This window comes from Trichogramma pretiosum, unplaced genomic scaffold (genome assembly GCF_000599845.2).
Source record: "Trichogramma pretiosum strain Unisexual culture from Peru unplaced genomic scaffold, Tpre_2.0 scaffold6, whole genome shotgun sequence".
Taxonomy (NCBI): domain Eukaryota; kingdom Metazoa; phylum Arthropoda; class Insecta; order Hymenoptera; family Trichogrammatidae; genus Trichogramma; species Trichogramma pretiosum.
In genome coordinates, this window is record NW_019641678.1 from 1,917,174 (window position 1) to 1,927,344 (window position 10,171).

General features: G+C 40.0%; 2 protein-coding genes across 2 annotated transcripts in view; both read left to right on the forward strand.

Moving 5' to 3' along the window:
- LOC106658003 overlaps positions 1-10,171 on the forward strand; it is a 32,007-nt gene that overhangs the window by 17,785 nt on the left and 4,051 nt on the right. The window contains exons 3-5 of the mRNA XM_014379771.2: positions 2,373-2,448; positions 5,190-5,473; positions 6,329-6,617. Of these exons, the coding sequence (XP_014235257.1) occupies positions 2,373-2,448; positions 5,190-5,473; positions 6,329-6,617 (649 nt within the window). The remainder of the gene's footprint in view (positions 1-2,372; positions 2,449-5,189; positions 5,474-6,328; positions 6,618-10,171) is intronic.
- On the forward strand, positions 7,583-10,017 carry LOC111694077 (serine protease easter-like). Its single transcript, XM_023460776.1, has 3 exons — positions 7,583-7,925; positions 8,089-8,436; positions 8,513-10,017. Exons 1-3 carry the CDS (start codon positions 7,853-7,855, stop codon positions 9,226-9,228), a joined length of 1,137 nt encoding a protein of 378 aa, XP_023316544.1. The 5' UTR covers positions 7,583-7,852; the 3' UTR covers positions 9,229-10,017.

Consider the following 10,171-nt stretch of genomic DNA (forward strand, 5'->3'; position numbering starts at 1 on the left):
ATAAAGGAAAAAAAGAAAGAAAAGAGAGAGAGAAAGAGAAACAAAGAGACGTTTAAAATAATACCTTGACAAAACTACCTTAGAAAAAATAACTAAATGTTTATAGTAATTGTTGCTTGCATTAAAAAATTTTTTATGATAAATAACATGTTTACTTATTATGTTACGTAGTAAAAAATGAATTTTCAATTCAGTAACATTTTTTGGTCGTAGTAATAGTAGTAGTAGTAGTATTAGTAGTAATAGTAGTAGTAGTAGTAGTAGTAGTATTAGTAGTAGTATTAGTAGTAGTATTAGTAGTATCGTCAACACGTGGTTCTTTCCCACGGAAACAGCAATCGTCTAAGAAGATCCTATAGATGGCCATCTCGTGTGCATGCACGTGCGTGCATGTGATGCGAGTGTATTGGTGCATTAAACAGGTATCGCAAAGGCAGAGGCACAGTACGCATTTTCCGCGTGTACGTGTAAACGCAACTAAGCGAGGAAGAAGTAAGTGCTTTCCACTTTTTGATACTTGATGTATTGAAAAGATTTTCCTCTCTGATCGCTACTGTCCTTTTTCTCCACGATCGGCTTGATATTTTTCTAATTAACGAAGAATTTCAATGTTAGCTTCTTATGCTATAGAGATCAATATCTTCCAATCAATTATTTACTTGGAAATCGGTCGATGAGCGCGATAAGGTCTGCCATCAGAAATTCTGACACTCGGGCGCATCACGAACGTTTACGATGTGACGGTATATTATAGTATTGATGCAGAAAGCACGGCAGATATATATTATATATGTACATGCAGTCTTGTGCGCCATGCTCTCGCGAGTGAAAAGCTGAGCGTACATCCGCAGCGGAGCGCGCACAAGTGCGAGTAAGGCATTGACCTTGAGAGAAGGGCTCTATACGGCGCGCCGAGAACGACGTACACAGCAGAAGCGCAGGAGCTCAGCGGCGCAGCGAGGAAAGAAGAAAAGTGCATGGCAAGAAGTACGAGGCGGCGGCGGCGGGTGCACATATATATACATGCCGACGCTTCAGCTGCTACACTCATGTAGGATCGCTGCACTTACTTAGGCATAGGCTCGCGCGCAATATGTTGGCTATGTACGCCTATAGACTCGAGCTACGAAGATAGAAAAAGACGCAAAAGACGTAATAGTACGAAGAAGAAGAAAAAGAGGAAGATGCGCAAGTGCATGTTTACCGCTAGACGAGGCGCCGCGATTACTAGCGCATACATACCTTCTGTTACCATCGTGCATAGTATAGTGAGTATGCGGCGTATACAAGGGACGCATAGGAAGGCAGAGCGCATCTAGCGGCCTGCCGTCTACACAAATTCGCTCGGCTACGATGAAAATTATCCGTGTTTGTTTTCGTGTCTCTCTGTCGGCGATGTGGCTATGAGCGCATGTTATCTTACGCACGCATGCTTCCCAATGAGTACGACCAAGGGCTGCACTATGACGTTATGTTCGTAGTCGCAGCTGCAAATATATGACTTTTCTCCATTTGTCGCTACTAGATACCAGTAAAGTCGCATTTCTACTCGTCAAATCTCCAATGAACAACAGCTGCGCACGATGCTGTGCATATAGAACAGTGGCCGAGAGACGCGGGCAAGAGCAAATTTCCATCCGCTGGCAGCTCGCTTCGCCTATACCGAGTGCTCGCGTACATCGCAGGTAAATTAGAATGGTAGCATCGCGCTCGTCTTGGAAAATACAGCTCACGGCTGAGCCGTGCACACACGAGCAGATGCTTGGCCATTGCTACTAGATAATCGAACCTAAGTATACGCAGATACAGTGGTATAAATTGCAACTGGCGTATGTACATCATAGAAGCGTATGCTGCACATGGACAGACTATCTTATGTCTCGACCGATAAGCGATAGCTATTCGTGCCTTCGTCAGCATAGCTAATATGTCTGCAGTTCATATATATACAAATCGGCGCACACACATGCATCTCGACTCGCTTCTTTCTCCATTTGATCGCTGAGCTCGTTGGATTCGAGCTCGACCATTGGCCAGTTGAAATTTTGTCCCTTTTGCCGGTCTATGCACGTCACAGTATGTACATTATAATAGAAGCTTGTCTGACTGTGAATGGCTGCGCGATGAACGATGACACGCCACGACCTCCCTCGATCGCTGCTTTTTTTACTCTTTTGTGCATTCCTGTAAGAATTTTTCCAAGCTCTTTTTGTAATGTCTCACAGGTGCAAGTGTTGCTGGCTGTGAGTCGAGAAATGCTCATTTTTTACACAAGAAATAATTTACAATTTACTATTTCTATATAACAAACCTAATTCCAAAATGTAATTGTCAAGGTTTTCTCATTATAGCGACTCGCTTTTTTGTTTCAGCGAATCCGACATGGCACCGAATGCCGAGGAGGATCTTCTGGTGGCGATGCAGCCACGCGGTCCACATTCAGGCAAAGTAAGTTCAACGTCTTAATTCGCCTTTTTTTTCATTCCTGCTGTCCTCTTGCATCTACTAGTTTTAAATATACCACTTGAAATAGCTGGCGTGCGCGTATACATTATTTAAACGCACGCGACAATGAAGCCCTCGCGTGCTGCTTCTGCGACGCGATACTGCACACAGCAAAATAGCTCAAGATTCGAATCTTGGCGCTCGCTAGATCATTATTTTGAGAAGATCAAATCCATCTTCGTCGTGCCGAATGACGAATTGAGTTATTATCCGTTGGGGTGACGACTCGACGAACTTGCCATTGTTTTTAGTGCGTCGCTATCCAGTAAGCGACACGTGACCATCTCCGACGAGCGTAGTTATAAACGTCATTACACACATATATATATATAATAGCTGTGAACGCGTGTACTCACCTATTAGGACTGGCATTTTCTCGTTTCCTCCCCAACTTGCGGAAGAGACGAGCTCGACGAGTACAAGATAACTCTGCTATTCCGTTGCATATGCTGGCAGCTACTGCGTGATCCTCTACTCGCCGAGCCTCGGTGCAGCAAGAGGGTATCAGTGAACGAGTTTGAAAAAACGCATACTCGCGCGTATAATGAGTGCATCATTCGTATTAAGTGGAAAAGCAGTATTCGAGCGCATCGCAGCTTGGGAAACACGCCGCGTGTTTCCATTCTACGTATGCATTCGAGCGCACCGAGTTTTCAATTGTTTTTTACCTGCTCGCCGCGCAGCTGTCCAACGTGCACCAACGAGTATTTAACAATTTTACTTTTTTCCCCCTTGTTTTTCTTAACGCGACGCTTTCACAAATCGATCAACTTGTATCGTATGCATTTTCGTCGTTTTACTTTCGCCTTGTCTAATATAACGGTTAATTTAAGCTCGCTGCAAGTTGATCATTAACCTATTAAAATGAATACGAAAATAATGTCTATGCACGGGTGCGCGTCGTAAATCAAAACATTCCAACGTTACACTGAGGGGAGAGAAAAATTAGCACGTGTACACGCACTCGCTATATGGGTATGAGTAAACGTTTACTCTCTTCCTGTTAATGACTGATTACTTTGTATCTCCGCAACTAGTTCGGTTTGCAAAAGGGTAAAAAGAAAAATTGATAGTCCCAGAAAAAGTTGCCTTCGCATATGTGCGGGTATGCAAGTGCGTATGAGATATTTTAACGGTCGATTTCACTTGGTGTGTACACGAAAGTTATCCTCGTTAAATATTCAATCCCATAACGTAGATTATATATTTTCATTCGATTAAAAATATTTTCTTTGAGTTTAACATTTATTTTCATGAGATAGGTATCTCGTGCATCATAAGAAATTTAAAGAATGATCGAGGTTCAATAACATGCCAGCAATAAAGTTTCATAACCCTCAATGAATGAAAACTCTTTTTAAATTCGACAATATTTTAAATATAACTTGAGTAAAGCAAATATTAAGGAGATCCGTATACTGCAGCCCAAAATTCAAATTTAACATTTAAAGGTTTCATCCGCTTACTTTCGACCAACTGCCAAGTTCGTCTGCAATGTTTGGGTTAAACTGGAAAAATACGAAAACTTACTAATTTGCAAACGTGCGAGATTTTCACTATGCACAACTGTGCCCTGACGAAAGTAATTCTTATTAACTATTAACAGTTTGGAACTTTAAAACATCTTTTCATTTTTGTAGGTACACATGATATTCGATTCGTTCACTCGTCGTAATACTTGTCTTTATCACCCTATTTCTCTTACGTATCATGAAATTCGTCATATTTTTTTACTTTTCCGCTCAAAGGGTTTGAATTTAATACGCTTTATGAAACTTATACGACATCGAACGAACGAGCCGTTATTATTTATTAGTATAAATCACCTCGTATGTACGTACCACTGCTTATCTGGCTTTATTATTATTTATTCGCACGTATATAAAGTCATTCGATTTCATCGACAATTTCGTTAAGAAAATTTAATTAGATGATCCAAACTTTCTTCGCGCTACGAATCATACATAAGATTTTACGCTTACGACTTAATTATTCGTTGGACAGAAAAGAAAAAAATACTCGAGAGTCTGAACGACATAACGGAACAAAAAAAGTTTAATTCATTAATTAACGAAAGCCATACGTATGATGGAAAAACGTAAAGGGCTTATTAAACGCTTCACGCCCAAAGATAAATAATAATAAGAGTAACGGCAGCGGCAACAGGTTACAGTCAACTTGTCCGAGTCTGTTCGTAATATGGTACTACGTAGTATACGCGATCCATACGTGTGTAACAAATTAAAACGTAAATGAAAATCTCGATGTCGATGGTCGGTCAGGCGCCGCACTTACGATAATCTTCTCTCTCGTGTAGTCTAGTGCATGCTCGCATATGTCGGTGTGCGAATATACTTTGGGTCGCTGATGCAGCAAGGCTTGAGCTGCTGCAATTTTCTGCCTAATTGGATGCTAATTAGTTTGTACGTAGCGTGTATCGCGCGATAAATTACTTTATTGAGAGAAATATTAATTTTTTCTTTTTTTCAACAATAACAACAATAGCAACAACTGTATTACACGGCACTGCGTGTAACTTTCATATGGAACAATGTAATTTTTGCAGAAACACATGCTCACATATAGCTGGAAATAATGCCGTAGTGGAGCTTAACAGAGATAAATAAGATGTTGAACACGATTGTTTGAAATTAATATTGTTATTCTTTGTTTTGTTCGTTAAGGAACGCCTTCGACCACCGACGTACAATGCCGAGGACTACACTCAAGCTCTGCGACGCTGGGGGCGCCGAGCTTTAGCTAATCAACAGCAACAGCATCATCAACACGAGTCCGGCAATCATCATCCACATCATCACCACAATACTCTGCCGTCGACGTGTACGAGCACATCGAGCTCCGGCTACGCCTCGGCCGGTAACAACGGCGAGATGACCTTGAGGCAGTTCACTTCAGTCAGCGAATTGCTCAACAAGCTTAAAGCCGATCTCAAGCTTGCTTTTCCAAGGTGAGGAATACTTTTTTCCCCTCCTGAATTTTCGATGATCTACATTCGTAAAGGAGAGCGCGCGCCTTTTCACTGATATTTATGTGAGGGGCATTCTTTGAGAGAAATTTTGCAAGAGATGCGCTTAGCTGCGCGAGTTGATTTATTACGTCATATTCACTTCTGCGAGTCTATTTTTTTTTCTTGCTCGATATAATTATGCGCAGAGTTGAACGACCCGGGTTAAATTTTAGTCTCAGATCTTTTTATAACTTAAAGTGAATGCAACAATAGGTGTGTGCAGCTTCAAAGCCAACTTTATAATTTGTGTTCAATCGCGTGTCACGTATGAGTAAGCAGATTAGCAAACTCGATCCTACGCGTGTTGCTGATAAATCTAGGCAAGTCTTGTTTGCCAGAATCGTTGAGTTTTCATCGTGTTTAACATAGCTGTCACGCTTGACTTAACTATCCTGCAATACACAGTTTTCCCGGCGTCAAATAAACTTGAAAAAAAAAGAAAGAGTAAGAAAAAACGAGCGAACGCGTTAATAAGTGGCACACGCATCAAGCTGTATCGGTACTGGCAAAGCCTCGACACGCTCAAGTAAATGTATACGCGCAGACCGTTAATTCGGTATTTTCAGCTTTATTGCACGCCTTGCCACTTACCAGAAGATCGAGGAACTTTGTTGAGATTCTATACGTAGCCGTGCATTATAATGACAAATGTTTTCTGCCTTCTTCTATTTATAATAGCTCTGTATCGAGAATAACTGCCTCATAGCCGTAAAAAATTGACCGATAATTGTCACAAAATTTGTATAAATCTATTGTAATAATCATAGTCATAATTGATAATATGAAATGCATTAGTTTCGTGCAAGAATTCGTATCGGCACCGGGGGATGGCATATCGCTGTTGCTGGAAACTCTACGAGGCGTACAGCTGTCTCAATCCACACCACCTTCGGCAACCGGCCCGAGGAGACCCCGAGCTCGTCGAGCCGCCATGGACGAGTTGGGCTGCGTCGAGTGTCTAGCCGCTTGCGCCGATCGCTGTCCCGACGCCGGTCGCCTCCTAGCTCAAGCTCAGCCCGGACTTTTGGCTCTGGCCTGCTGCCTCACGAGCAGTCTCAACAGATCTCGCGTTATTGCTTTGCAGGTCAGTTTTTATTTTTCTCTTCTTTGTTGTTTATGGACACTCACGGACGATTACGATTGGCCGAGAGTGTGTAATACAAAACTTATTATCAAAAGTACAGTAAACTCAAGGCATCGAACCGTTAATCTAATTAGATGACGCCGTTGAATTTTGTTTTAAACTTATGTCTTAAATGTGCATACGTAAATATGTGAAATAATTCGAACAATAATCCGGTAAGGATAAAAATCACAACGCTCGTTTACGTTGTTCGCACATATATCCATATGAAACAGAGACCTCCATCACTTGGAAATTCCTTATTACTGCGCTCGCTGCTACAATTGATTTTCCGCCTAATCGCGCTTATTCATTGTAACACTGTACTTCCACGCGCGCACGCTCAACTTTGATAAACCTCTTTTACACAAGCCTGCGTACAACTTTTCACTCGACGAGTCAGACTGTTTAATGACTCGAGAAACAAGCAACAGGTGTTCCATACTGTATATTGTAACACAACTTGCAAAAAAAAAAGAAATTCCGCTCAAGCGGCAAAAGTATGAAGATGGCATTTCTGCATGTGACAGTACCTAAGTAGTGTGCAATGAGGAAGCAGACACAGACTGATTCGTTTCTTGCTTTTTTTTAAATCTATTTCGAGATGAAATTTCCCTAATTCAACCCTGATTGTGAGAGCACTTAACTCATATGGCATTCTTAATTTTTGTTGTCCATAAATCAAAAAATGATGCTGTGCCGACGCGAGAATTTGCGTGACTACTTTTTAATACCTATCTGAAAAAAATCTAAACCCGTGTATTATGCAACTCTCTCTCTTTTGAATACGCACTCGCGACACGGTTTCCCCACTTTATGTGTCGCCTGCGTAATGAATAATCATCATCTTGGACGCACAGCATTTTTTTTCTTTTATTTTAACAGTCCACATGAAACACACATTGATGAAATGTTGGCGCTAGCGTCGTTCGCATACTATACACTATTTTAAAGATACAAGAGCCGCACAGAAACTTTACACTTGCGTACGGTACATACCGACCTCGAATAAATTTTTTGTATTTATATTATTTTTGGCGGTGATACTCTGATCTGTACCTCTCGTTGATCAGCCAATCCGCAACAGCTGTTTTGACCATACTTTTTTCTTTTTTATGATGTGTTGACTCATCGATCAGGGGTCATAGAATATTATTAATCTATTGTTCGTTTGTATTTGTTTTTTTGTCGTCATAATGAAATTGACGCGAATGAACTCTTTGTTAATCCTGCTTGTTGTGACAGTTGTGAGTTGCTGCTATTGTACAGGTAAGTGTGCAATTGTTATGGATTTGTTTAATTTTTTATCGATAAAAATCGGTAGCAAACGAATAAGTCATTTCTTGTAGTTCAACAATTGTCGATTATGTATAACTTGAATTGATGATCTCGATAGCAAATAAAAAAATTATGAATATTTATTGTATCATAGAAGAAACAACAGCTAAAACTGTATCAGCTACGACAACTACAACATTATCACCAATTTCAACAACTGCAACAAATACACTAACTACACCAACTACACCAACTACACCAACTACACCAACTACATCAACTACATCAACTACGTCAACTACACCATCTGCACCATCTGCACCAACTGCACCAACTACATCAACTACATCAATTCTATCAACTACGCCAGATGCAACAACTATAACGCCAAAAACAGTCTTGACAAAGATATGTGGCAAATTTTTGAGTTTCAAACATTTTTATGGCAATAGAACTGAATTTGGCGATTATCCATGGCTCGCTCTCTTGGAATATGAGATTTGTAAGTAACAGCTTCTATTCTCTCATTATATATTTAGTTAATAATGATCATTATTAACCGAATTGATTTTGTTCAGCTGGAGGATTGAGAACTGCGACGTGCAGTGGAGTCCTTATCTCGGATCGTTACGTCCTCACAGCTAGTCTATGCGTCAAAGCTCTGCCTCCGAACTGGAGTTTGCGTAGCGTCCGTCTAGGTGAATACAATTTGAATACTTCGCCAGATTGCGTCGATGATGGCACGGGTGAATTGGCTTGCCAGCCCGCAGAGATATCCATCAAAGTTAAAAGTATTCACAGTCAAGTTCAGCCAGGAATGTCAGATAGTTTATTGGCCGCGAGCATCGCCTATATCGAACTGGCACATGGGGTCGAATTCACACCTTTCATCTATCCAATTTGCTTGCCGGGGCGACCGTTGGTGGGAAAAAAGTACGAAGTCGCCGGGTGGAGCCAATATCCCAACAGAGTCGGCAGCACGACGAAATTAAGATCGTCGCTAACCGCTATCCAGGATCGGAAAACTAAGTGTGAGCTCAAGTACAGCAAAGAAGGACTGTTATTGGCCGAAAATCAATTCTGCGCCGGCGGACCATGGGGAGAAGAACCCTGTATAGCTGGTCTAGGTGGGCCTCTAATGGGACTCGAGATAGCGGAGGATGGATCACATCGTCTGGTCGTTTTGGGTATTATGACCCAAAATTCCAAGTACTGCAAGACCGGATATCCAGGAGTGTTTACGAACGTATCAATGCACTTGGATTGGATCAAGGAGAATCATTTATTAGAATAATACGGTTCAAAATAACACTTTACCGCAGCAGCATCTCAATGAATTAATTATATATGACTAATTTTCCATACTTTTAAAATAAGAGTTCTAAACAAAAATTGTCACAAGAATACTGTTACATGCTGTTGGGAATGAATTTTTCTTACTATTTATGAATAAAATCAACCAAAAAACTGCCATTACTCTTTTCATGCATAGTCTTTTTTGGAATTTCATTATTCTAATTTTTAATGTGTCAGCGAATAAATTTTTATTGCAATTTGCTAAGTGAAATATGGCACTATCTATACATACAAATGTTAAATTATCATCGGGTTCTTTTTTTCCGTTATTTTAGGTACTTTTTTCGCATTTCAACGACTTATAAAACAATGAATCGTTTTCTATAAGATATATGTAAAATGCGCGAGAAAATTTGTTAACAAATATTAAATTCGTATTGAAGATATTTTAAAAGGTTTCCAACAACAAGTCGTCGCCTTGGAGCAGAAAATTAATATACCAAAATAAAGAAGATTTTTTGAAAATTTAAAGTCGAACAGGGTTGGTCTTTTTTTAACAGCTAATAATTTTTCGGTTTTGGTCGCAAAAGTAAAATCGATTTTCAATTGCACTATAATCAAATCGTAGCTTAAAATGTGTTGATAAAAAAGTACATGCATTGTAAAAAAATTCTGGCAAATTTTCAAGGGTATCCGACGTGAATAAGTTGAACTATATAGCAAGTTTTTCTAAAAATGATATACTCGCCTTCAATTTGAAACTGTTTATGTCAAACTTAACTGATGTTTAACTTTTATCTAGGCTCATTGCATAAATGTGTATTTTTTTGTACAATATTTTTAATTCTTTTACATCCAAAAATAAAAAATTTAATTTTGAAAGAAAAACATGCCTCGTTAAATGTTTTTTTATCCCACACACGTCCCCATTGCAAAAATAT

Excerpts from the sequence above, each read along its gene's own strand:
- LOC111694077 (XM_023460776.1), top strand. The coding sequence starts at position 7,853 with ATGAAATTGACGCGAATGAACTCTTTGTTAATCCTGCTTGTTGTGACA. Across the intron at positions 7,926-8,088 it reads GAGTTGCTGCTATTGTACAG|AAGAAACAACAGCTAAAACT; the intron begins GTAAGTGTGCAA and ends ATTGTATCATAG. Across the intron at positions 8,437-8,512 it reads TCTCTTGGAATATGAGATTT|CTGGAGGATTGAGAACTGCG; the intron begins GTAAGTAACAGC and ends GATTTTGTTCAG.